Source organism: Podarcis erhardii (genome assembly GCF_964252035.2).
Source record: "Podarcis erhardii genome assembly, chromosome: 15".
NCBI classification, from domain to species: domain Eukaryota; kingdom Metazoa; phylum Chordata; class Lepidosauria; order Squamata; family Lacertidae; genus Podarcis; species Podarcis erhardii.
The window spans coordinates 11,809,754-11,829,639 of record NC_138505.1 but is presented as its reverse complement, the minus strand read 5'-3'; the positions used below and the strand labels follow the sequence as shown (position 1 = coordinate 11,829,639).

Sequence of the window (19,886 nt, the reverse complement as noted above, 5' to 3'; positions counted from 1 at the left end):
TCCCGGGGACTTGCGGGAAGCGGCGAGCGGAGGCGGCGGCGGCAGAAGCAGGAGAAGCGCCCGCCCTGTCCCGATCGCGCTGCTGGGGCCGGGCTCCCCCCACCCCCAGGAAGCAAGAAGGGCGGTATGTCATTTCCCTTGCAGGGAGAGGAGAAAAAACACACAAGTCTTGCATCGCGCTGTCTTCGCTCGCGCCCAGCTGGGGGTTTTGGGGTTTTTTATTTTTTTAAAAAAGTTAGTTTCTCAAGTGCTCGGCTGGGCCCACAGGAAAGAACCGGCCAGCGGGGAGATGAAGGAGCGACGGGACCCCGGCGCTCTGCTGGAGCAAATTGGAAAGAGGGGAGAGGGGGCAGCGGGGGGAGATATTCGCTGGAGGTTCTCCAATTGATCGAAAAGAGTTGGGAAAGTCCTCCTAAGCCGTGATTTCTCCATGGAGAACGGAAGGGGCTGTGGAAGACAGGCAGGCAGGCAGGCAAGATGGTCATAGAATCATAGGATTGTAGAATTGGAAGGGACCACATGGGACAAGGGTTAATCTAGTTCAACCCCCTGCAATGCAGAAATGTTTCACCCCAGGTGGGGCTCGAACCCACGACCCTGAGGCATAGCTGTCAACTTTCAGATTTGAAAATAAGGGATCAGCAGCCTCACCTGTCCCGGAGACAGTCTATGGGATATCTAACAATCCAGGATAGCAGTGGGAAACGGCACTGAAATAAGGGAATTTCCTGCAAAAAGAAAAAAGAAAAAAAGGGGGGGAAAGGGAAGGTTGACAGCTATGCCCTAAGGATCAAGAGCAGGGGTAGGCAACCTAAGGCCCGGCGGCCGGATGCGGTCCAATCGCCTTCTCAATCCGGCCTGCAGACAATCTCGGAATCAGCATGTTTTTACATGAATAGAATGTGTCCTTTTATTTAAAATGCATCTCTGGGTTATTTGTGGGGCATATGAATTCATTCATCATCCCCCCCCTCAATATAGTCCAGCCCACCACATGGTCTGAGGGACGGTGGACTGGCCCACGGCTGAAAAAGGTTGCTGACCCCTGTTCAAGAGCCTCATGCTCAGATGATTACATTGATCATTTTTGTTTAGTTAATAACATTTGCATACCTCTTGACTAATTAAAAACAACAGTGTTAAGTTGTGGGTGAACATATGCTACAGGCACAACCAATGCTCGGGCCATCTCGAATACCTCAGACCCACAGAGGCTGAGGAAAAGGCCCCGCTTATGCTCCTGTGATACTTCTGTCAGCTCATTGGCTTGGAGATAGCAGTCGAACCGAGCGAGTCCCATGATTCAGAGGCTGGCGCAAACGGCGGTAGAGGCACAAGTGAAGCCATGGTTCCAATGCCGATTTGGAGGCGATGAATGGAACACCGTGCTCTAGCCAGAACGGTCAGCTCTGAATTGGTTCTGTTCAGTGATTTCGCTCGGTGTTTCAGCTCAGTGATTCAGCTCCGCTCAGAGGGTGGCTGCATCTGGCTGTGGCTCTGTTGTCCATCCATCCACCCCATCCTCGTCGCCAGTGTTAAGTTGTGGGTGAACATATCAGACGACACAGCGATTCTTCAAACAGCTCTTGTTTATTTACAGGCCAGAACAGAACTGAACTGAAGGGTCCAGCCAGCCTGCTTATATAGAGCTCCACTAGAATGCAACAGTAACCATTTTCCGTAACTATCCAATCACTGAATGTCACTTTTGATCCCTTATTTGCATATGTGGACCTGAACTACCTACAGTATCCCCCTGCTGGCCCAGGGTGAGAACTTCAGTACATAGCAAACAGCAACTGAAAGCAATTGGGTTTATATCACACCTCTCTGAGGAGCTCAAGCTGGCATATGAGCTTCTCCTCTTTATCCCTGCAACAACCCTGTGAGGTAGGCTAGGCTGAGAGGCTGTGACTGTCCCCCCTCACTGGGTTGCACAGTGACATTCACGGCTGAGTGGGGATTTGAACGCTGGTCACCCAGATCCTAGTCCAGTGCTCTAACCACTACATCACACTTACCCAGGGAGGGGGGAGCCTATGTCACCACCTCTTCAGTTTCTATCAGCCCTAACCATTGGCCATGCTGGCTGGGGCAGATAGGAGTTGGAGTCTGTGCTGGCTCTTCATACCTGAGCTATTAAGAGTCCTTGCTGCTGGTCAGAGCACAGGTTAGTGCGGACCAATGGGGTGGCAGGCAGGGAGCCCACCAGTAGGTGGCGCCAGAGCCAATGACAGGAAGAGCCAACTCAATCTCTCTCTCTTTTTTGTCCCCCTCCTCCTCCTCCTCCTCCTCCTCTCTGCTGATTTTAACAAAAGCGAAACTGAGGAGGAAGCTGGCAAGCAGTGCCACCCCCTGGACTCTCTGTAAATAAGAGGCCAGAGAGGTCGGGGCTGGCAGTATAAATAATAACAGTTGCTGGGAATCGAAGGCGGGCACTGTGGTTGGCTACTGTGAGAACAGGATGCTGACCTTGTTGGGCCATTGATCCAGCAGCCAGGCCCTTTGTATGTTCTTAGGAGGCACCCTGCCAACCCCAACATGCCAGACTCCTTACGTACATCCATCCCAGGGGTTAGCACTGCTTATCAGTGTTCCGGATAAGCACTGATGTTCTTCCTCCTTAATCTCAGTGTTGTCCTTGTAGAGTTCAACAGGGGAAAGGATGGGGAGAAACCTTGAGTCAGTTTTCTCTGCTTATCATTAGCTCCACCTCCACTTAGAGTTTGGGTTCCTTTGCCATCTGCTCTACCAGTCGCATTGGGCACAAGCCATCACTGAAGGGGGTGCGGGGGGGGGGGGAGAGAGAGCCGAAATAGATGGAAGGAGGGCAGGAGACTTGCATGGCTCCCAGTACATTTCCAAGCACAATTCAAAGTGTTGGTGTTGACCTTTAAAGCCCTAAACAGCCTCGGCCCAGTATACCTGAAGGAGCGTTTCCACGCCCATCGTTCTGCCCGGATGCTGAGGTCCAGCATCGAGGGCCTTCTGGCTGTTCCCTCACCGCGAGAAGCAAAGCTACAGGAACCAGGCAGGGGGCCTTCTCGGTAGTGGCGCCCGCCCTGTGGAATGCCCTCCCACCAGATGTCAAAGAGATAAACAACTACCTGACATTTAAAAGACATCTGAAGGCAGCCCTGTTCAGGGAAGTTTTTAATGTGTGACATTTTAATGTATTTTTAATCTTTGTTGGAAGCCACCCAGAGTGGCTGAGGAAACCCAGCCGGATGAGCGGAGTACAAATAAATTATTATTATTATTATTATTATTATTATTATTATTATTGAATCAGTTCAGACCCTTGGTAAGAGTGATCTGGCCCTTGCGCAGGCAAAAAAGAGAAGCAGGTGTCAGAAAGAGAAATTCCTGGGCCGAGCATGTGCTCAGAGGCACCCTGCTCCTTATTTCTGGGTTGCTGCCAGCACTGCCCCTCAACCATTATTTTGCACCCAGCTCTGATTGGCAGACCTTGGGTTCTGTTCAGTGGTGGCTGGTGCCCATTGGGACTGGTTGGGCTGAAGGGAGGGAGCCCACCAGTAGGTGGCGCCAGATCCAATGGCAGGCAGAGCCAACCAATTCTAGCTTTGTCCTCCACCTCCTCCCTGACAAGTTCTGTCAGGCAACAACTCTGATGGAGGGAGCTGTCAGTTGCTGCCATCCCCTAGGCAGCTGGTAAATCAGAAGGCAGGCAAGTGGAGGCAGTCTGTAGGAAGACTACAGATTGGTGGGGCAGCACTTCCTTAGCTTGACTGGAACAGCTTTCACTGGCTCTATTTTGTTGATCCTGCAAGCCTGAAGTCTGCCCATTCTCTGAATTTGTGGGCCTCAGCAAATCATAAACTGCCTACCCTCAGAAGAAGGATTTCCCCACCATCACCTCTGTCCTCAAATTAAGCCCATGAAATAGATGACCAGGCATGCCTATAGCTTGCCCTAGCTCCTTTGGCCAAGCAAAGCAGCTTTTGCTTTATTTTCTTCAGCCCATAAAGCTGGAAACTGATTCTGAGCTGGGGAACGTGAGGACTGGAGACTCTTGCATTCTCTCTCTCTTGATTTAGCCATATAGATACAGTGGTACCTCGGGTTACATATGCTTCAGGTTACAGACTCCGCTAACCCAGAAATAATACCTCAGGTTAAAAACTTTGCTTCAGGATGAGAACAGAAATCGTGCAGCGGCAGCAGGAGGCCCCATTAGCTAAAGTGGTGCTTCAGGTTAAGAACAGTTTCAGGTTAAGAATGGACCTCCAGAACGGATTAAGTACTTAACCCGAGGTACCACTGTACATATTACAAATACATGTACATATTGCATATACAAAGGAGGGGGGAAAACATACAAAAAATGAAAAAAGAAAGGAAAAATGAAATTGTTAAAAATGAAAAAACCCCAAACGTTTTCAAATATACATCTTTATAGGGAATACAAGGCTCTTTGCATTGTCAAGCAAGTCACAGAGGAGGAAGTGTCTGGTGAAAGCTTTATATAGATAAGCGACTTCTGTTGGCTCCTGGCCCTGGCTGGTGGTTTCGATTTTTTCAGCCTGGAAAATCAGAAGCTGTTGAAGGAACTTATTCTTCCAGCAGGACAGGATGTGTGCACGTCCAACTCCCAACACCACTTGCACTCCAGATCTGAGCGGCCAGTGAACAAGGTGGAGTCAGTGGGGGGCCCAATCTCTCCTCCAAAGGTATTGCTGACCTTTGGGCCGAGTTGGATCAATTGCCCAGAGGGAATTGCTGCTTCGTGTCGTCCCTCTTGTGAGGTTCGACAAAAGAAGAGTCCTTCAGGATCAAGCCCAAGGCCCGGCTAGTACAGCATATTGTTCACACAGTGGCCAACCAAATGCTGATGGGAAACCAGCAAACAGGACCTGAACGCAGCGGCAATGTTAGAGCGGGTTTTTCACTGGTGGCAGATGACAGAAACTGGGACACCATGAGACTGGTGTAAAACCAAACCAAAATAAAGGTTTTATTTCAAAACAACAAACAGCACAGCTTGTTGGGTGTTTTTCCTGCAGGCAGAGTTCAAACTGCAGCTTTTCTCCTTTTGTAGCCATGGCCCAATCAGCCCAGAGCTCACAGAAACTGTTCTTAAAGGTACAAACATCTTTACTGTTTCTGTGCAGAATGATTCCCCACTTGTGATTCCCAGTAACTGGTATTCAGAGGCAGTTTGCTTCCCGACAGTAGAGGGAGAATCTGACCATATAGACTTGTAGCCATCGATATCCCTCTCCTCCATTAATTTCTCCCGTCCTCTTTTAAAGCCACGCAAGTTGGTGGCCATCACTGCCACCAGTGGGGAGCAAGCAAGTTCCACAGTTTAACTAAGTGCTGTGTAAAGAAGCCCTTCCTTCTGTCTGCCCTGAATCTTCCAATAGGTGGGCGACCATGTGTTGAGATTCCTGCATTGCAGCGGGTTCGACTAGATGACCCTCGGGGTGCCTTCCTACTCTACAATTCCACAGTTCTATGATTCAGCTTCATTGGATAGCCCCAGGTTCTAGAATGATGAGAAAGGGAGCAAAAACATCTTCCTATGCACTTCCCCCCACCGTGCATAACCTTATACAGCTCTATCGTGTCCTCCCTTACTTGCCTCTCCTCCAAACTTTAAAACTCCCAAATGTCGTAACCTTTCTTCATAGAGGGATTTCGTGGTACAGTGGTACCTCGGGTTAAGTACTTAATTCATTCAGGAGGTCCGTACTTAACCTGAAACTGTTCTTAACCTGAAGCACCACTTTAGCTAATGGGGCCTCCTGCTGCTGCCGCGCCGCCGGAGCCCGTTTTCTGTTCCAATCCTAAAGCTAAGTTCTTAACCTGAAGCACTATTTCTGGGTTAGCGGAGTCTATAACCTGAAGTGTATGTAACCTGAAGCGTATGTAACCCGAGGTACCACTGTAGATGGAGCCCTTTGGGACTGATGGGGCAGAATGCTGGCAGACCAACAGTAGGCCGGGCAAAAGGCAATAATAGGCGGCAGGGCTGGAATAACTAAAATAGGCACGTGCTTAAGGCATCTAGGGAAGGGGAGCACCACAGACATTTTCCATTGCCGGTAATGGTCACAAATTGATCAGCTGAGTGTTCATTTTCTCAGCTGAAGAATATTAAAAATCCCAACAGAACAACTATGCAGCAAGGCAGGCTGGACGCCTCATCTCTACTAAGTACAGAAGCAGATGTGTTACGTAAGATTAGTTTCGAGGATCTGATCAAGGACTTTGCAATTAGAAAAAGTAGGAGATTCCTCCCCCCCAAAAAATATAAAGGGGAAGAATACAAGAATAAACATTATTTTCCATCTTACTGTAGGTTCTGTTTCATTTTGAATACAATTTTATTTTACAGTTTATTATTGTTTCTACAGTGGTACCTCGGGTTACAGATGCTTCAGGTTACAGGCGCTTCAGGTTACAGACTCCGCTAACCCAGAAATAGTACCTCGGGTTAAGAACTTTACCTCAGGATGAGAACAGAAATTGTGCACAGGCAGCAGTGGGAGGCCCCATTAGCTAAAGTGGTACCTCAGGTTAAGAACAGTTTCAGGTTAAGAATGGACCTCCAGAATGAATTAAGTTCTTAACCCGAGGTACCACTGTATTTTGAATTAGAAATACATGGGGGAACCAAAATATTTTAAGTGCTTAGGGTATCTAAAGGTATTGATCTGGCCCTGATAGGTGGAGCCTTCTTGCTGAGTTCTGCAAGGGTCAATACTGACACTAAGGAGGAGGAAGCTGACGGGCCAGGCCACCTTCTGGACTGGTTGCACGGGAGAAGGCAATCAGGTGGGGTCTGGCTGAGGTTGGTGGCAGCACAACATTTGCCCTAATGCACCTGCCTTCACCGGGAAAATTGCTACCAGCTCCTTGATCATTTTTTTCAACGGTTCCCAGAACATACAGCTTGGCAAGAGGCACATGTTGAACCCAGCGAACGCTGACCACAGCTATTGAATCAGCTTCTTGGGCAATACTTTAAGCTACTGGAAACTAGTTCCTGAGACGTTGGCTGCAATTTTTAAAAAAGCTGAAATGGATTTGTCTTGAGGCTCACGTCTGACCGGAAGACACGCCCTCTTCCTTGGAAGCCCTGATTGCCTCTCCTAGAAGTTGGGAGGGAAGGTGTAGTTCTGCAGCGATGAAGGAAACGCCGTCTGGTGTGGAAAACAGGGCGTCAGTGACACCAGGCTTGTCTCTTGTCCCCAAGGTGTTCAATATGGTCAAGCCACAGAGTTTCATACTTCCACCAAGTATAGCCAGCTAGAACAGATTTGAGTGTGAATTTTTGCCTTGATACTGGGAGGCAGGTTTGTAAATGCATGGGATTTTATAGCTCAAGAATTGGGAGTCTTTGTTCGTAAATGCATGGGATTTACAGGTTTGTAAATGCATGGGGTGCTCTGGTCCATTGGGTCACGAAGAGTTGGACATGACTAAACAACAACTACAAATGCATGGGATTTTATAGATCAAGAATTGGGAGTCCTTTTTAGCTCAGGGGCCGCATTCCCTTCCAAGGGCCATGTGTTGATGGTGGGTGGGGCAAGAGGTGAAAGCAGACAGAGCAATGAATGTTATTTTTTGTACTCTTGTAAAAAAAGTGGTTTCTACGCACTCTCCTCTCTGCCCTGGGAAACTCATCATTCAAGGGCATATTCCAGTTAGGAGAAAACACGCAGGCAGGGAGTGAAGCAGGGTCAGTAGGCTGTGTGGCCCAGAGTCTCCTGAGGGCCAGGCAGAGGGGCTTGGGGGGCGACATTTCGCCACCAGGCTTGAGATTCCCACCCGTTACAGATGCTTAGGTATGAACGGGGTATGGGAGAGCCATTTCAGAAACTAATCTGGCTTGGATGTGAAGCACTGTACAAGCATTGCCAAAGTATGCAGGCGGGGGGGAAAAGATCCCCTGGCGTCTGCTGCAATCAGTTCGCAAACAAAAAAAAGCAGATTTAACTGTGAAGTTTGACTAAGATGCCAGAAAGGTGAAGGAAGGGACAAGAGGAAACACAGGGTTGCATGTCCGCAGTGGTTTCTTAATTCTTCGGAGACTCTCAGCTTCATTTTTTTAAAATCACCTTGTGTGGGTGATGCTTGCTGAAATCTCCCCAAAACAGGAAGTTCCCATGGAGCTCAATGTGACTTACTTCGGAATAGACACACACATAGGCTTGCACTGTGAATAATATTCCCAGTAGCTCGTAGCAAGTCACCAGCGCCTGCCTAAGCTTTGTCCTCCTCTCCAAGAGTGGAAAACAAAAAACACCCAAGACATTACAAGAAGCAAGTATGCACATTTGACATATTTGCATGATTTGGGCAAGTTGCAGAATTCACTTTGTACTGGTGCAGGATTTGGCATGCCTGAGCACAGAATTTAAGGTTTGTGTGTTTGTGTGTGTAGAACACACCACCTTAGGAGAGGCAGGAGAGACCAAAGGGGCAGGGGTAGCTGGAGACATTGTCCACAGTGGAGATGGAAGCTATGGAGACCCCACAAAGCAGCCTTCAGCAGCTGGGACACCTTTCAGATGTTTCGGACTCGCAACTCCCATCTCAGCCCTGATGGGCATTGTAGTCCAAAACATCCAGACGGCACCCAGCTGCTGAAGACCACAATAACAGGAGGTCAGTCAACAGAGCAGGGATGGGGAACTTGTCAGGCCCTCCTGATGTGGCTAGACTACATATCCCATCAGCCTTGCCCCTGACCAATAGTCATACTGGCTGATGGGAGCTGGAGTCCAAGAACCCCTGGAGGACCACCCTGCATTACACAGGGGTCAATCAAGGCGTCTTAAGGCAGGCTGAGGTACAAATGAGAGGAAGCAGTGGAAGTCAACATGTTTATTGAGCGGTCAGCATGCAAGTTGCTGGAACAGCCACCAACACATGCAAACTGGGGTGGACACAGCGCAGAAACACTCAAGAGCTCATGGGGAACAGGAACCAGCCCCTCCCCAGGATCAGGCCCTGGCTTGGCAAGGGCTGCTGTCCTTCCTAGAAAGAAGGGGTGGTGGTGGGGGACCTGTGGGGCCTCCTGATGTTGTTGCACTTCGGCCCCCATCAGTCCTAGAGGGCCAACTGCATCAGGGAGCTGGAGACCAGCAATGTCCAGAAGGCCATAGGTTCCCCCATCCCTGATTCAAAGAAAAATGATATGATTGGGGGAAGAACACATCAGCAGGAGAGACACAGGAATCCTTATCTTTGCTTCCAGCTTTTCCCAACTTTTCTTCTGAAGAATTGCAGTAAGGGCTACTACAGGCTTAACCTCCTTGCACCCTTTTCCTTCCCACAGACAGGCATAAGCAGGTGCCGATATATGTGCATAAAATACAAATTCACAATACAAATGTGAATCTTGTAATTTCCATACACATAATCTGTAAATGCTTCCATATTCACATTTAAAGATCCATTACTTCTGACATGATTTCATTGTCACTTGGATTCTTGAGACTTTATATTTGGGGATCCTCTTTCCTCTGTTTTTGCTCGTGTGGCTCAGGAACTTACAGTAGTACTGTGATTGCTCCCTTATGCAACTGGTTTTATTAAGTAGAAGATAAATGGCTAAAATGGGGTTCCCCCCCCCCAAAGGAATGAACTTTTGGATTTCACTTGGGTCCCCTTCCCAACACCAATCAATGTCATTCAAGCACTCTTGTTACAGGAGAGAGCAGTCAGACTATAAGACAAATGTTGCCAGGGAGGAGGGAACAAAGCATTTGGCGGGGGGGGGGGGGCGGGGCGGTCAGAGCAACCAGCAGGGGAAAGCAAAGGGGGCTTTTTCACCAGTAGGAAGCTGCAGCATTCAATGAAGAAATGTTTTTAAAGAGGGAGGGCACCGAAATAGAAGACATTTCCCCAGCAGTAGGAAGGCAAGGGGGCGGGGGATAGCAGCAGTTGTGAATCAAGTCTCTTCTCACTGGAGACAGAGTGTTCCTTCCATGCTGGGGGTCAAGAACAGGGAGCTCATTCTTAATAAATAAAAAGAGTTCCGGGGCATCACATGTCCGTGGATGGGCAGGGGAGTGGCAGTCAAAGACTTCAGCATCTGCGACCAATCGAGTTTGGCCGAGTCCTTCTAGCTCCTCCCACGCCCCACGGAGGCACTGCCACTGTCTCAGTGGCCAAACGGGGCCCAGTCACACCTCGATGCTGGGGTCGGAGCCCAGGCCCTGCTTTTGCAACAACTCCTCTTGTTTCATCTTGGGCTTCTCGGTCCGGGTGTGCCAGACGAGCACCTGCAAGATCAAAAGAGGTGTTTCTGTTTCAATTTCTCTACTACTGGTGCCCGAGTTCGCTTGTGTTTTCCTCTTCCCACCCCACCCCTTTTACTTTTCAAACATGTACTGTTTCGGGGGCAAACATACAAAGGTTTTCCACTCACAGCGGCTACCACCGTCAACCATTATGTGAGGAAGGGCAGTAGGACCATCTGCCCTTGGGGGCGACTGTACCAACGGTGCTAAATTGCTTCTCAACATCTCAAAAAGGAACTTCTCAATGGGAATCTGACTGTCATCAGGCCTGCCTTGTCTGAGACAAACCACCTTAAAATAGCTGCTGCAAACTTCCTGCTGCTTGAGGAAGTGAAACCATGTATTAACGAGTGTCGTGCACACACACTCTCCCCTTGCCCTGGTCATCTGCTAAAACACCAATCAGGATTCACGGCAGGTGTCCTCCAGATATTTTGGACACCAACTCCCATCAGTTGGAGACAGCACAGTTTTGTGTCGGCGGGAGCTGATGGAAGTTGCAGTCCAGGAGTGGGGAGTCTGTGGTCTTCTGTACGTTGAAGGACTCCAACTTCCATCAACCCCAGCCAGCATGGCTAATGATAAATAGCTGGTGGGACCTGTAGTCTCCATGTCCCAAGCAATCAGGGATCACATTATTAAATGCACTTACAGAGGTTTAACTCAGAGATAGGGAACTCATGGTCCTCCAGCTGTTGTTTTACTCCAATTCCCATCAGCCCCAGCCAGCGTGGCCAGTTATCAGGGCTGGTGGGGTTGTAGTCCAGCAACATCTAGAGGGTCACAGGTTCCCCATCCCTGTGGTGGTCAGAAATATTGTCAGGTCCGAAAAAGTTGCTGTATGTAGGGGAATCTGTAGGGGACTCAATAGAATCATAGAATTGGAAGGGACCCTGAGGCTCATCTAATCCAACCCGCTACAATGCAGAAATCTCAACACATGGTCCCCCATCCAATTTGAAACCATGCCAGACCCTGCCTAGCTTTACAAATGTGCCAGCAGTTTTACTGATGTCTGCCAACCTGCTCACCTTGGTGCAGTTGTCAGCCTTGGGCTCCAGCTCCTCAATCGACACCAGTGACTGCAGCAGGCTGCTCTCCAGGTAGCCGCGCTCGGCCAGCAAGTCAAAGTGAGCTTCCCGATTGGCCAGGAGCAGATCGAGGGCCACGGCAAAGCCGGCCATGTCCATGGGGAAGGGCCGGTTGGGCTTCCAGGCCGTGTAGAAACCCACCACTTTGCCATTCTCCACCAGGGGGCGCTCAAAGCGGAGGCCTCCCACCAGGCCGACGGGCCACACCGAGACGCGCTTGGTGGAGCGGATCTGGTTGGGGACAGGGTGGAGCAAAGAAGGGGAGAGAGTTTGATAAAACTGCTTTTAGAATGCTTCCATTTTCTGGAACGCTTTCTTTAAAAACTGTGGCTGTGTTTGCAGCCCTGGGTGGGATATAAATTGAACGACAACACCACCACCTTCTGGAGACCAACGCTGCTTGGTTGCAGCTCTTTGTTTAACAACCTGTTTATTCCCATCTCTTGTGGTAACCTGGAACCTCTCCCCAACAAAGCACCCCAACAATTCTGCACATGCTAGTTTGCCACACTACCTTAGATGTGTCTACTTAGAATTCAGTGTGGGCTTCTCGCATGTAAGTCACATAAGTTAGGACTGTTGCCTTAGTATGTAAGGAGTAATTCCTTCTGTTGAACCCCCCTCCCCGTCCCCGCTGTCAGCTATGAGGCTTGCTACATAGGCACCTATGTCTGTAGAAACTGACACAACTGCAGAATAGATAGCGGAGTATCCATTTACTCCCATGGAATCCCACCCAAACCCCAAGCTTTGTTAAATCCTTGGGAATACGGGAGCTAACTCTTAGGGTCCAAGGTCCCGATTCAACTTGGCACCCCTGCCTGGGAAGAGGGCTTGATTGTAAAACCACTCTGAAAATTATAGCTTGGTAAAGGGGAATAGGGACCTCGTAGCAATTAAAAAAAAAACCCAATGAATGACACCTCCCAGGATTCTTCAGGGGAAACCATGACTATTTAAAGTGGAGCTATGCTGCTTTAAATGTACAGTACAGATGGGGGCTAAGTCAGAACCGGTGGAAGATTTGTATTGTTAGTATTATCTGACAATGCTTCTTTCGCCTCCTCCCCATTATATTTGTTAAAATAAAAGGTTTTGTTTTTCAGAAGAAGAAGAAGAATATGGAACATATTCTGGAATCTAGGAGAACTGCAACCCCCCCCCCAAATCTGTTGCACCCCTTCCTCCCAGCACTGACTTCGTCAAAGAGGCGCAAGCTGTAGGTGTTGTCATCGTCCGCAAAGTACACCACCGCCTTCTTGCCCAGCTCGTGGTTCTCCCGCAGCCACTGCAGCGCCAGGTTCCGCTGCTCCACCCCCCGGGGCTTCAGCCAGTTGGGGTCGCTCTCCTTGCGCTTGTGCTCCTTGGGCGTTTCGGTGTGCAGGTGCGTGAAGCGCAGGTGGCTCTGAGCCAGCAGCTCCGAGACCAGCTGCGTCTTGGCCGGCGCGTCCTCGACCACGATCCAGTGCAGGTTCTTCACGTGCAGGAGGGTCTGCGACAGGCGCACCAGCTCCGCCTTCTGGACCAGCCTGGGGAAGAGGAGGCCAGAGAGAAGGAAGCAAGCGAGAAATCGGGGAGACAGATTTAGAGGGGCTCTAGCCACAGCTTTGGTAGCAGAGTGTGCAGAAGGTCTCAGGTTCAAGCCCCAGCATCTCCAAGCAGGCCAAAGAATGTCCCTTGTCAGAAACCCCTGAAGAATCACTGCTAATGGTCCGACTTTGTATAAGGCAGCTTCTTGGGTTTCTATTTCACAGATTCTGTGTTTGTGGCCAATATCTGGTGGAAGACGTTATTCACTATCTATTCATCTGTCCTTTATACAGTGATTGAAGAAAGATTTCTGGAAGAAACGGCTTAGTTTATTTGGAGCGACACAAACTGCTTTGGGACACATAAAGTGGCTCTTGGATTAGAAAGGGAGAATTAGATAATGTTGCTATAAATTGTTTTGGAGACTGGGAGGTTTAATCTGAAGTTGGGTGAACTGGTGGTACTTCTGATTCTTCTTTCCTTTATACTATCAATGTTTGTTATTTGTTTCATAGAGCCATAGAGTTGGAGGGGGCCACAAGGACCATTTGGTCCAACCCCCTGCAACACAGGAATCTTCTGTTATCACTACATATGTATTTTGGTACATTATAATGTAATTGCCATGGGCTTTGGACAGCACAATAAGCTTATTGGATATGGTCCTATTTAAATCAGACTGCTATTGAGAACCACAAAGATGGGAACCTCTGTTTATTTTTAGGGGAAAGGCCGTAACTCAGTTTTAGAGCCCCTGCTCTGCCTGCTAAAGGTTACTGGTTTGATCTCTAGTATCTCCAGGCAGGGCCAGGAGAGACCCCTGCCTGAAAGCCAGGAGATCTACTGCCATGTAGAGATGGATGAACCAGTAGTCTGACTTGGTATATGGTAGCTGTCAGGAGCTCGTCCTACACTCGAGTAGGACCCTGGCAGAGACACATGTTCTCTCCCTCCTGGTCGTTCGTTCAGGAGCTTCAGAAGCTTTCTTCTGCCCAAACATCACAGCGACCGATGCCAATAGACATCGGCACACTTAGTCTGTGCAGTTCGCGTGACAGACCTCAGCAACTCAGCATTTTGGCTAATCTACTTTATTGACATATAAACACACACGGAGCACTGCAACATGGCTCCCAAAGGACAATAGTGTTCACAGAACACAGTAACACAAACATCCTGTCTCCGTCACTTCCCACTCTGTGGAGTCATGTGATACACAGCAATCCCATGACTGCAATCATGGAGCAGGAATTCTAACAGTAGCTTACCGTGTCTTAAGGGAAGAGCTCTACCTCAGTGTCAGAGCATCTGTTTTACATACAGATGGTCCCAAGTTCAACCTCAGCTTCTACAGGTAGGGCTAGACATAGACTCCTGTATGAAAGCCTGCAGTCGCTGTCAGTCGAAGTGTAGACAATGCTGAGCTAGATGGGACCCGAGGGTCTGGCTCACTCTAAGGCAGTTTCCTATGCCCCTGCGTCTCCTCTGATCAGCAGCACCTCTCTCACAGTCCTTCCTTCCCAGGATCCTTCTTCACGCAAGTCATGCCCTCAGCTGCTGAACTATGACCCAGAACCGACACTGCCCCCTACCCCCAAGGATCTGGCACCTTACCTAGCGTAGGTGGGCGTGACGGCATAAATGACTGGCAAAGCTTGTTCTGCTGGCTCTGGGACTTTTTCCCGCGCCTGGAGCCTCTTCAGCTCATTCTGCAACTGGGACAGCTTTTTCTCCTTGGCATGAATGAGGTCGCTGGCTGACTTCAGGTGCTGGGTGCAGTCGCAGGGCTGTCCTGAGGTCAGAGGGAGGAACATCAACACACAACTGCTGCAATAATATCCATATATGTATACACTGTATTGGCCTGAATATAAGCCTCACTCCCCCCCCCCAATGCCAACCGTTAAAAGTTAAAGTGTGGCTTAAATTCGCGACCTTACAAAAATGGGCTTTTATGATATCGCTGCTGAAACAGAAATATAGTAAAATGGAACAATAAAATGTTTTATTGCTGATTTGTGAGCTTGAGACTGTTCATTTGCCATTTACGGGTGTGAGTGCCTGCAGAATTGTAGCAATTGAATAGCGATTTGCAATTGTACGGTAACTTTTGCGGGCTTGAAAAATCAAAGGCTTAAATTGGCTCGGAGTTACAATTCTACCAACCACAGCAATTTTCAGCCTGTAACCCAATTTTAAAGGAGCAGCTTATATTTGGGTATTGTCTCTCCCCCCCCTTGAATTTTAAAGGTGTGGCTTATTTGTGGGTGCGGCTTATATTCGGGCCAATACAGTATATATAAGAATTCTTGGAACTGTAAATAGCCCCTCACAGAGCTACAATTCCCAGAATCCTTAACAAGTTCCCAGGAGAAGAAGGGGAAGGAAGCCGTATGGTGTGGATATAGCCCTGAACAATGTAAGGTAGGGTGGAGGCAAAGGGTTACATTCTAAATCAGAAGTGGGGGACCTATGGCTCTCCAGATGATAATGTTGGACTTTAACTCCCACGAGCTCGACAGCATGGCCAATGGTCAGGGATGATGGGAGTTGTAGTTCAGCAGCACTTGGAGATTACCTACCCTATCCTAGACACATGTCCCAACCAATCAGGAATCACATAACAAATGCACTTCCAGATGTGTAAAGTTGGGAGTCCAGCAGTATCTGGAGGGCCCAGAAGGGTATACCTCTTTGCAGTAGAGCCTTGTCAAATTTTCTATATTCTCCTGCGGGCCATCATAAGACTATGATTGAATACAGACTTTGCTGTTTTAACATTGAGTCAGGTATTGTTTACCCAGCATTGCTAAATATCTAGCTTTATAGAAGAGTTCTGAGAACTCAAAAGTTTGCTCATAATTTGATTGGTAATAAATAAAGGTATTGCCTGCTAATAGATATTGGAAAGTCCATTAAATAAATACAGCAGGATACCTCCATCCCTCCTTTGCTACTCACCCAGTTGCAGCAGTGCATACATCAGGCCGATCACCGACACCAGGAAATAGATGACAAACACGTTTTTTAATTTCACCTTCATGGCAGGGCCTGCAGAGATGAGACCAAACAAAGATCAACACACGGCTCTGTAGGGAAAAATTAAGATACCACCCACATCATACATTTAAAGCACTCTTACGCCACTTTAATAGGCAGGGCTTCCCCCAAAGAATCCTCAGTACTGTAATTTGCTAACGGTGCTGACATCACAGAGTTAGTTTCCAGCACCCTTAACACACTGCAGGATTCTTCATGACAGTTAAATTGTTGGTGTAAATATGTACACAGAAGGACACCGCACTTGCCACCCTAGCTGCTGCAGTCTACACTAGTTGCAGCTTCCAGGGCAGCCCCACGTTGAGCACATTACAGCAATCAAGACTTGAGGCTACCGTAGGAGCCGCGCAGCCTTTAAAGAGGGCACCGCTCTTGGGGGCTTTTCCCCGAGAAGGGACTGATGCGGCCAGTCAGTCCCTTCTCCCTCCTGGGGGAAAGCCCGCAAGAGTGCACAAAGCTTGTGTGCGGCTCTGGGGGGCTTTTCCCGCCTGCCTCCCCCCTGCATTCGCTCCATAGGACGCACACACATTTTCCCTTGCTATTTAGGAGGGGAAAAGTGCGTCTATGGTGCGAAAAATACAGTAATTGTCAGAAAGCAGCAGACAAACAACCACCCTTCTAAAACAGTAGGCACTGTCACACAATAATGCACTTACCACACTCTGGACTCACCTGGTCAGCCCTCTCGGGCCAGCTCAAGGAAACCACAACAAACAAGGATTGAAAGGGCATGTGTTTAGCCAAATGATTCAATGTACTTTGTCCACATCCTCAGGCCTCAAAAGCTGAATCTGATCCCATAAAGCCAGACTAGACAGTGCACTGGGCACTTCAACTGGACTTGTCATAACCATGCCATCTAAGTAATGCAAAAATAAGAGATTTTTTTTTAAAAAAGTTAACAAGATTAAAAAAAAACACCATAAACACCTCTAAGCAGTTTACATAAAATATAAAGGGTTGCATGCAGTGTTAGTCCTGCCCAGAGTAGGCCCACTGAAATTAATTAAACTAAAAACTATTGTTTTTAGTAGGTCTGCTGTGGGTAAAACATTGTTGGATACAACACAAAATACACATTAAGTTATCCACAGCATCTGATGATAAAAACAATTTATCCTAATTTATTTTCAAAAGAAAAGTAGCAGTTAAAAAATACATACTTTATAAAATAAAAATATGTCTTGATATGCATCCCAGATTAACATGTCTGCATAGGCTTGCTTAAACAAAAACGATTTTAGCAAGTGCCAAAAGCAGTACAGTGAAGGTGCCTGCTTAATATCATGGGGCAGGGAGTTCCAAAGTGTAGTTTTTATCCTCAAAGTGCCTAGCAAATCTATCTCAGCAGCCTGATTGCCTGCCTGTTTCACTGCCTACAGCTCCTGGGAATGCCAAGGAGCAGTGCGGGCTCTACAGTATCAGGAGCGATCATGTTTGGACCCTCACATCTCATCATTCTTCAGAGACCAGGGTTGCCAGCTCTGTCTAGCTGTCCAAAAACCCCTAAGAGCATTCAAGAATCCATCAAATCCCATGACAGTCTCTAGGGATAGAGCATCTTAATGGGTTTCCCATCTCTGTAGGGAGGAAATGTTGCCCAAACCTTTACCAGGAAACCAACGACAAGCCTGCAAGCTACGTAAACGCCTCTGGAGTTGCGGAGATGGCATCTGAGCACATACAGAGTGCCTCTACGTCTCTATCACGCACACTCCTGGGACGAGAGAGCAAGGGCTTGCTGGCTTGTGGGAGGCAAGCACTCCGAAGCCCCTGCAACCTCTTATTTTAGGAACTCCGAAGCCCGGGTGAGATCTCTCTCCTTCTTGCCATGCTAAAGCCCCTGCCCTTCCCCTTGCAGTTACTGGGCAACCTTCAGCACTGCAGCATCATGGAGGCTCTGGGCACCCCTGGAAGCAGAGCCTCTCCATCTCCTCCTAGGAGCGCAGCCTCCACCCCCCGTCTCCCCTCTCCCGGCATGGGAAGGGAGACGGTGTGACACCGTTGCTATGGCGACGGAGCAAAGGCCGGGCTCACCACGCTTCTGTTACTGCCCCCCGAGGCGAAGGAGGGAGAAGGGTCAGGGGGACTAGGGTCCTCAGCTGCTCAAAGCCCCCTTCCTCGTATCCGGGGTCCCCACGGAGTTCCCCGCGCCGGCCAACACAGCACTTCCGGTCCAGCCGCGTTTACCGTCCTTCAGAGGTCCCTTCTCGTGAAGGGTCCCCCGGTGCAGCTATTCCCCGTCTGGCCCGTTCCCCCCCCCCCCCGCCTCCTGATTGCTTCATGCCTTTTCTTCTGAAATGTTGAAATACGTTGAAATGTTTCCCCTAGGTTCGACTGCACTCCGTTTTGTTCTCTTCTGCTGCGCTTTTAGCTGTTTCGTTTCCAGATAGGGTGACCGCGTGTCTTACTTTGCAGAGGACAGTCCTCTGTTTGAAGGGCTGTCAAGAGGACAATGGACCCCTCACAGAGCTTCAGCTCCCAGCACCTTTAAATATATAGTGTGGATGTGATCCAAATCCAGATTAAAGAGAATGCACCCAATGAAGGGAGAGGGCTTGAACCTGTGCATCCAGTTAGCAGCGCTACTTGGGACAGTGGGTGGAGCAGGTACAGAAGTCACCTGGTCACAGTGTAATAAAAATTTTAAGGTTTTATATATATAATAAATGTTCATAAATGTACCAACCAAGAACGTACATAGATATATGGACCACAGGTCTGGAGCAGCACAAGAAGACTGAAACCATTTTGACCATAGCTGTCAACATTTCCTGTTTTTTAAGGGAAATTACCTTATTCCAAATAGGATTCCTCACAAGAAAAGGGAAAAGTTGACAGCTATGATTTTGACACCCAAACTGACCAAATGTTTTCTCTGCAAGGAGGGAGGGGGTGAGGGAGCCTTCCCATTGTCTCAGGAATTGGGTAATCACCATCTCAAAGCAAAGGCCAAACTACCAGGAAAGGCAATCAGATAAGGCATTATCAGATAACCTGGCAGACAGGAAAAACAACATTCAAATTTCTGTTGTAGACCGCCTTTGCTGTGATGTAGGTACAATGTTTGTGGGGGGTGGTCTTGAGCTCCAGGGCAGGGAATTTAAAATGTCTATATAACGGCAGGCACACCTTGGTTCTGGGTCCTCCTCTCTCCTGTGGGTGAGGGGAGCACCCTGTTGCAACAGCTTTAATAAAGATCAGTCTTACTAGCTGCTTTGCTTCTCAATATTCTCTGGTTGGTCTCTGTTATTTTCTCCTACCAATGGAGAACCTACAAAGGACTCTATAAAGGGTTCTTGTATACCCCATAAGGGAATAAGGGCAGATGTTGTTTTCTTGCTCCCCATACATTTCTATTTAAATTAGAGCAAAATGTTTATCTAAATTGGCCATTTTTATACAAACCGGTGTCCTTGTTTGGGGGGTGGAGCAGAGAGGTGCCATGCTTAAATCTGTTGCAGTAAAAACAGCACACAAGGTCTTGCACCTTAAAGATTTAGCAAATTTATTATGGTGTTACATTTGTGGACCAGGTAACACTTTCTCAGATCAAACACTCACTTTCTTATTCCTTTTTTCTTTCCCATTCATACATTTATACCCCACCATTTTATCCAAGCTCAAAGTAGCATACAGGATTCTCTCCATACTTATTTAATCCCAACTGCCCTATGAAGTAAGTTATGGTTGAGAGGCTGTGACTGGCCCAAGGCCACCAAGCAAGAGGTCCCTGACCAACTGGTGATTTGAACCCTGGTCTCTCCAGTCATAGTCTGACAATCTAACCACTACACTACATAAGCTTTTGGCAGGTGTTTTATTGTCACGTAGTTATGGGGAGACCCAATACGATGTAAAGGTGGATGCCCACTGGGTGCAGACTTTGCCCATGCAAATTCAACAGAGAAAACAAGAAAGGTTC

General features: G+C 48.3%; 1 protein-coding gene across 4 annotated transcripts; it reads right to left on the bottom strand.

The window, feature by feature from the left end:
• Window positions 1–8,844: 8,844 nt before the first annotated feature.
• On the bottom strand, window positions 8,845–18,202 carry B3GAT3 (beta-1,3-glucuronyltransferase 3). 4 transcript variants are annotated; one of them, XM_081841258.1, is made up of 8 exons: window positions 17,999–18,202; window positions 17,568–17,678; window positions 16,618–16,820; window positions 15,863–15,952; window positions 14,516–14,693; window positions 12,570–12,900; window positions 11,312–11,602; window positions 8,845–10,262 (listed from the first exon to the last, which is right to left on the bottom strand). In XM_081841258.1, the coding sequence occupies exons 3-8, from the start codon at window positions 16,691–16,693 to the stop codon at window positions 10,164–10,166; spliced, it is 1,065 nt and encodes a 354-aa protein (XP_081697384.1). In that variant the 5' UTR covers window positions 16,694–16,820; window positions 17,568–17,678; window positions 17,999–18,202; the 3' UTR covers window positions 8,845–10,163. The 4 variants fall into 4 exon arrangements, with proteins under 4 accessions (XP_081697384.1, XP_081697386.1, XP_081697383.1 ...); XM_081841260.1 differs by having other exon boundaries at window positions 16,634–16,820; window positions 17,999–18,195; XM_081841257.1 differs by lacking the exon at window positions 17,568–17,678 and having other exon boundaries at window positions 17,999–18,199.
• Window positions 18,203–19,886: the final 1,684 nt, after the last annotated feature.

Excerpts from the sequence above, each read along its gene's own strand:
- B3GAT3 (XM_081841258.1), bottom strand. The coding sequence starts at position 16,693 with ATGCCCTTTCAATCCTTGTTTGTTGTGGTTTCCTTGAGCTGGCCCGAG. Across the intron at positions 12,901-14,515 it reads GTCACGCCCACCTACGCTAG|GCTGGTCCAGAAGGCGGAGC; the intron begins GTAAGGTGCCAG and ends CCTCTTCCCCAG. Across the intron at positions 11,603-12,569 it reads GCTTGCGCCTCTTTGACGAA|ATCCGCTCCACCAAGCGCGT; the intron begins GTCAGTGCTGGG and ends GTCCCCAACCAG.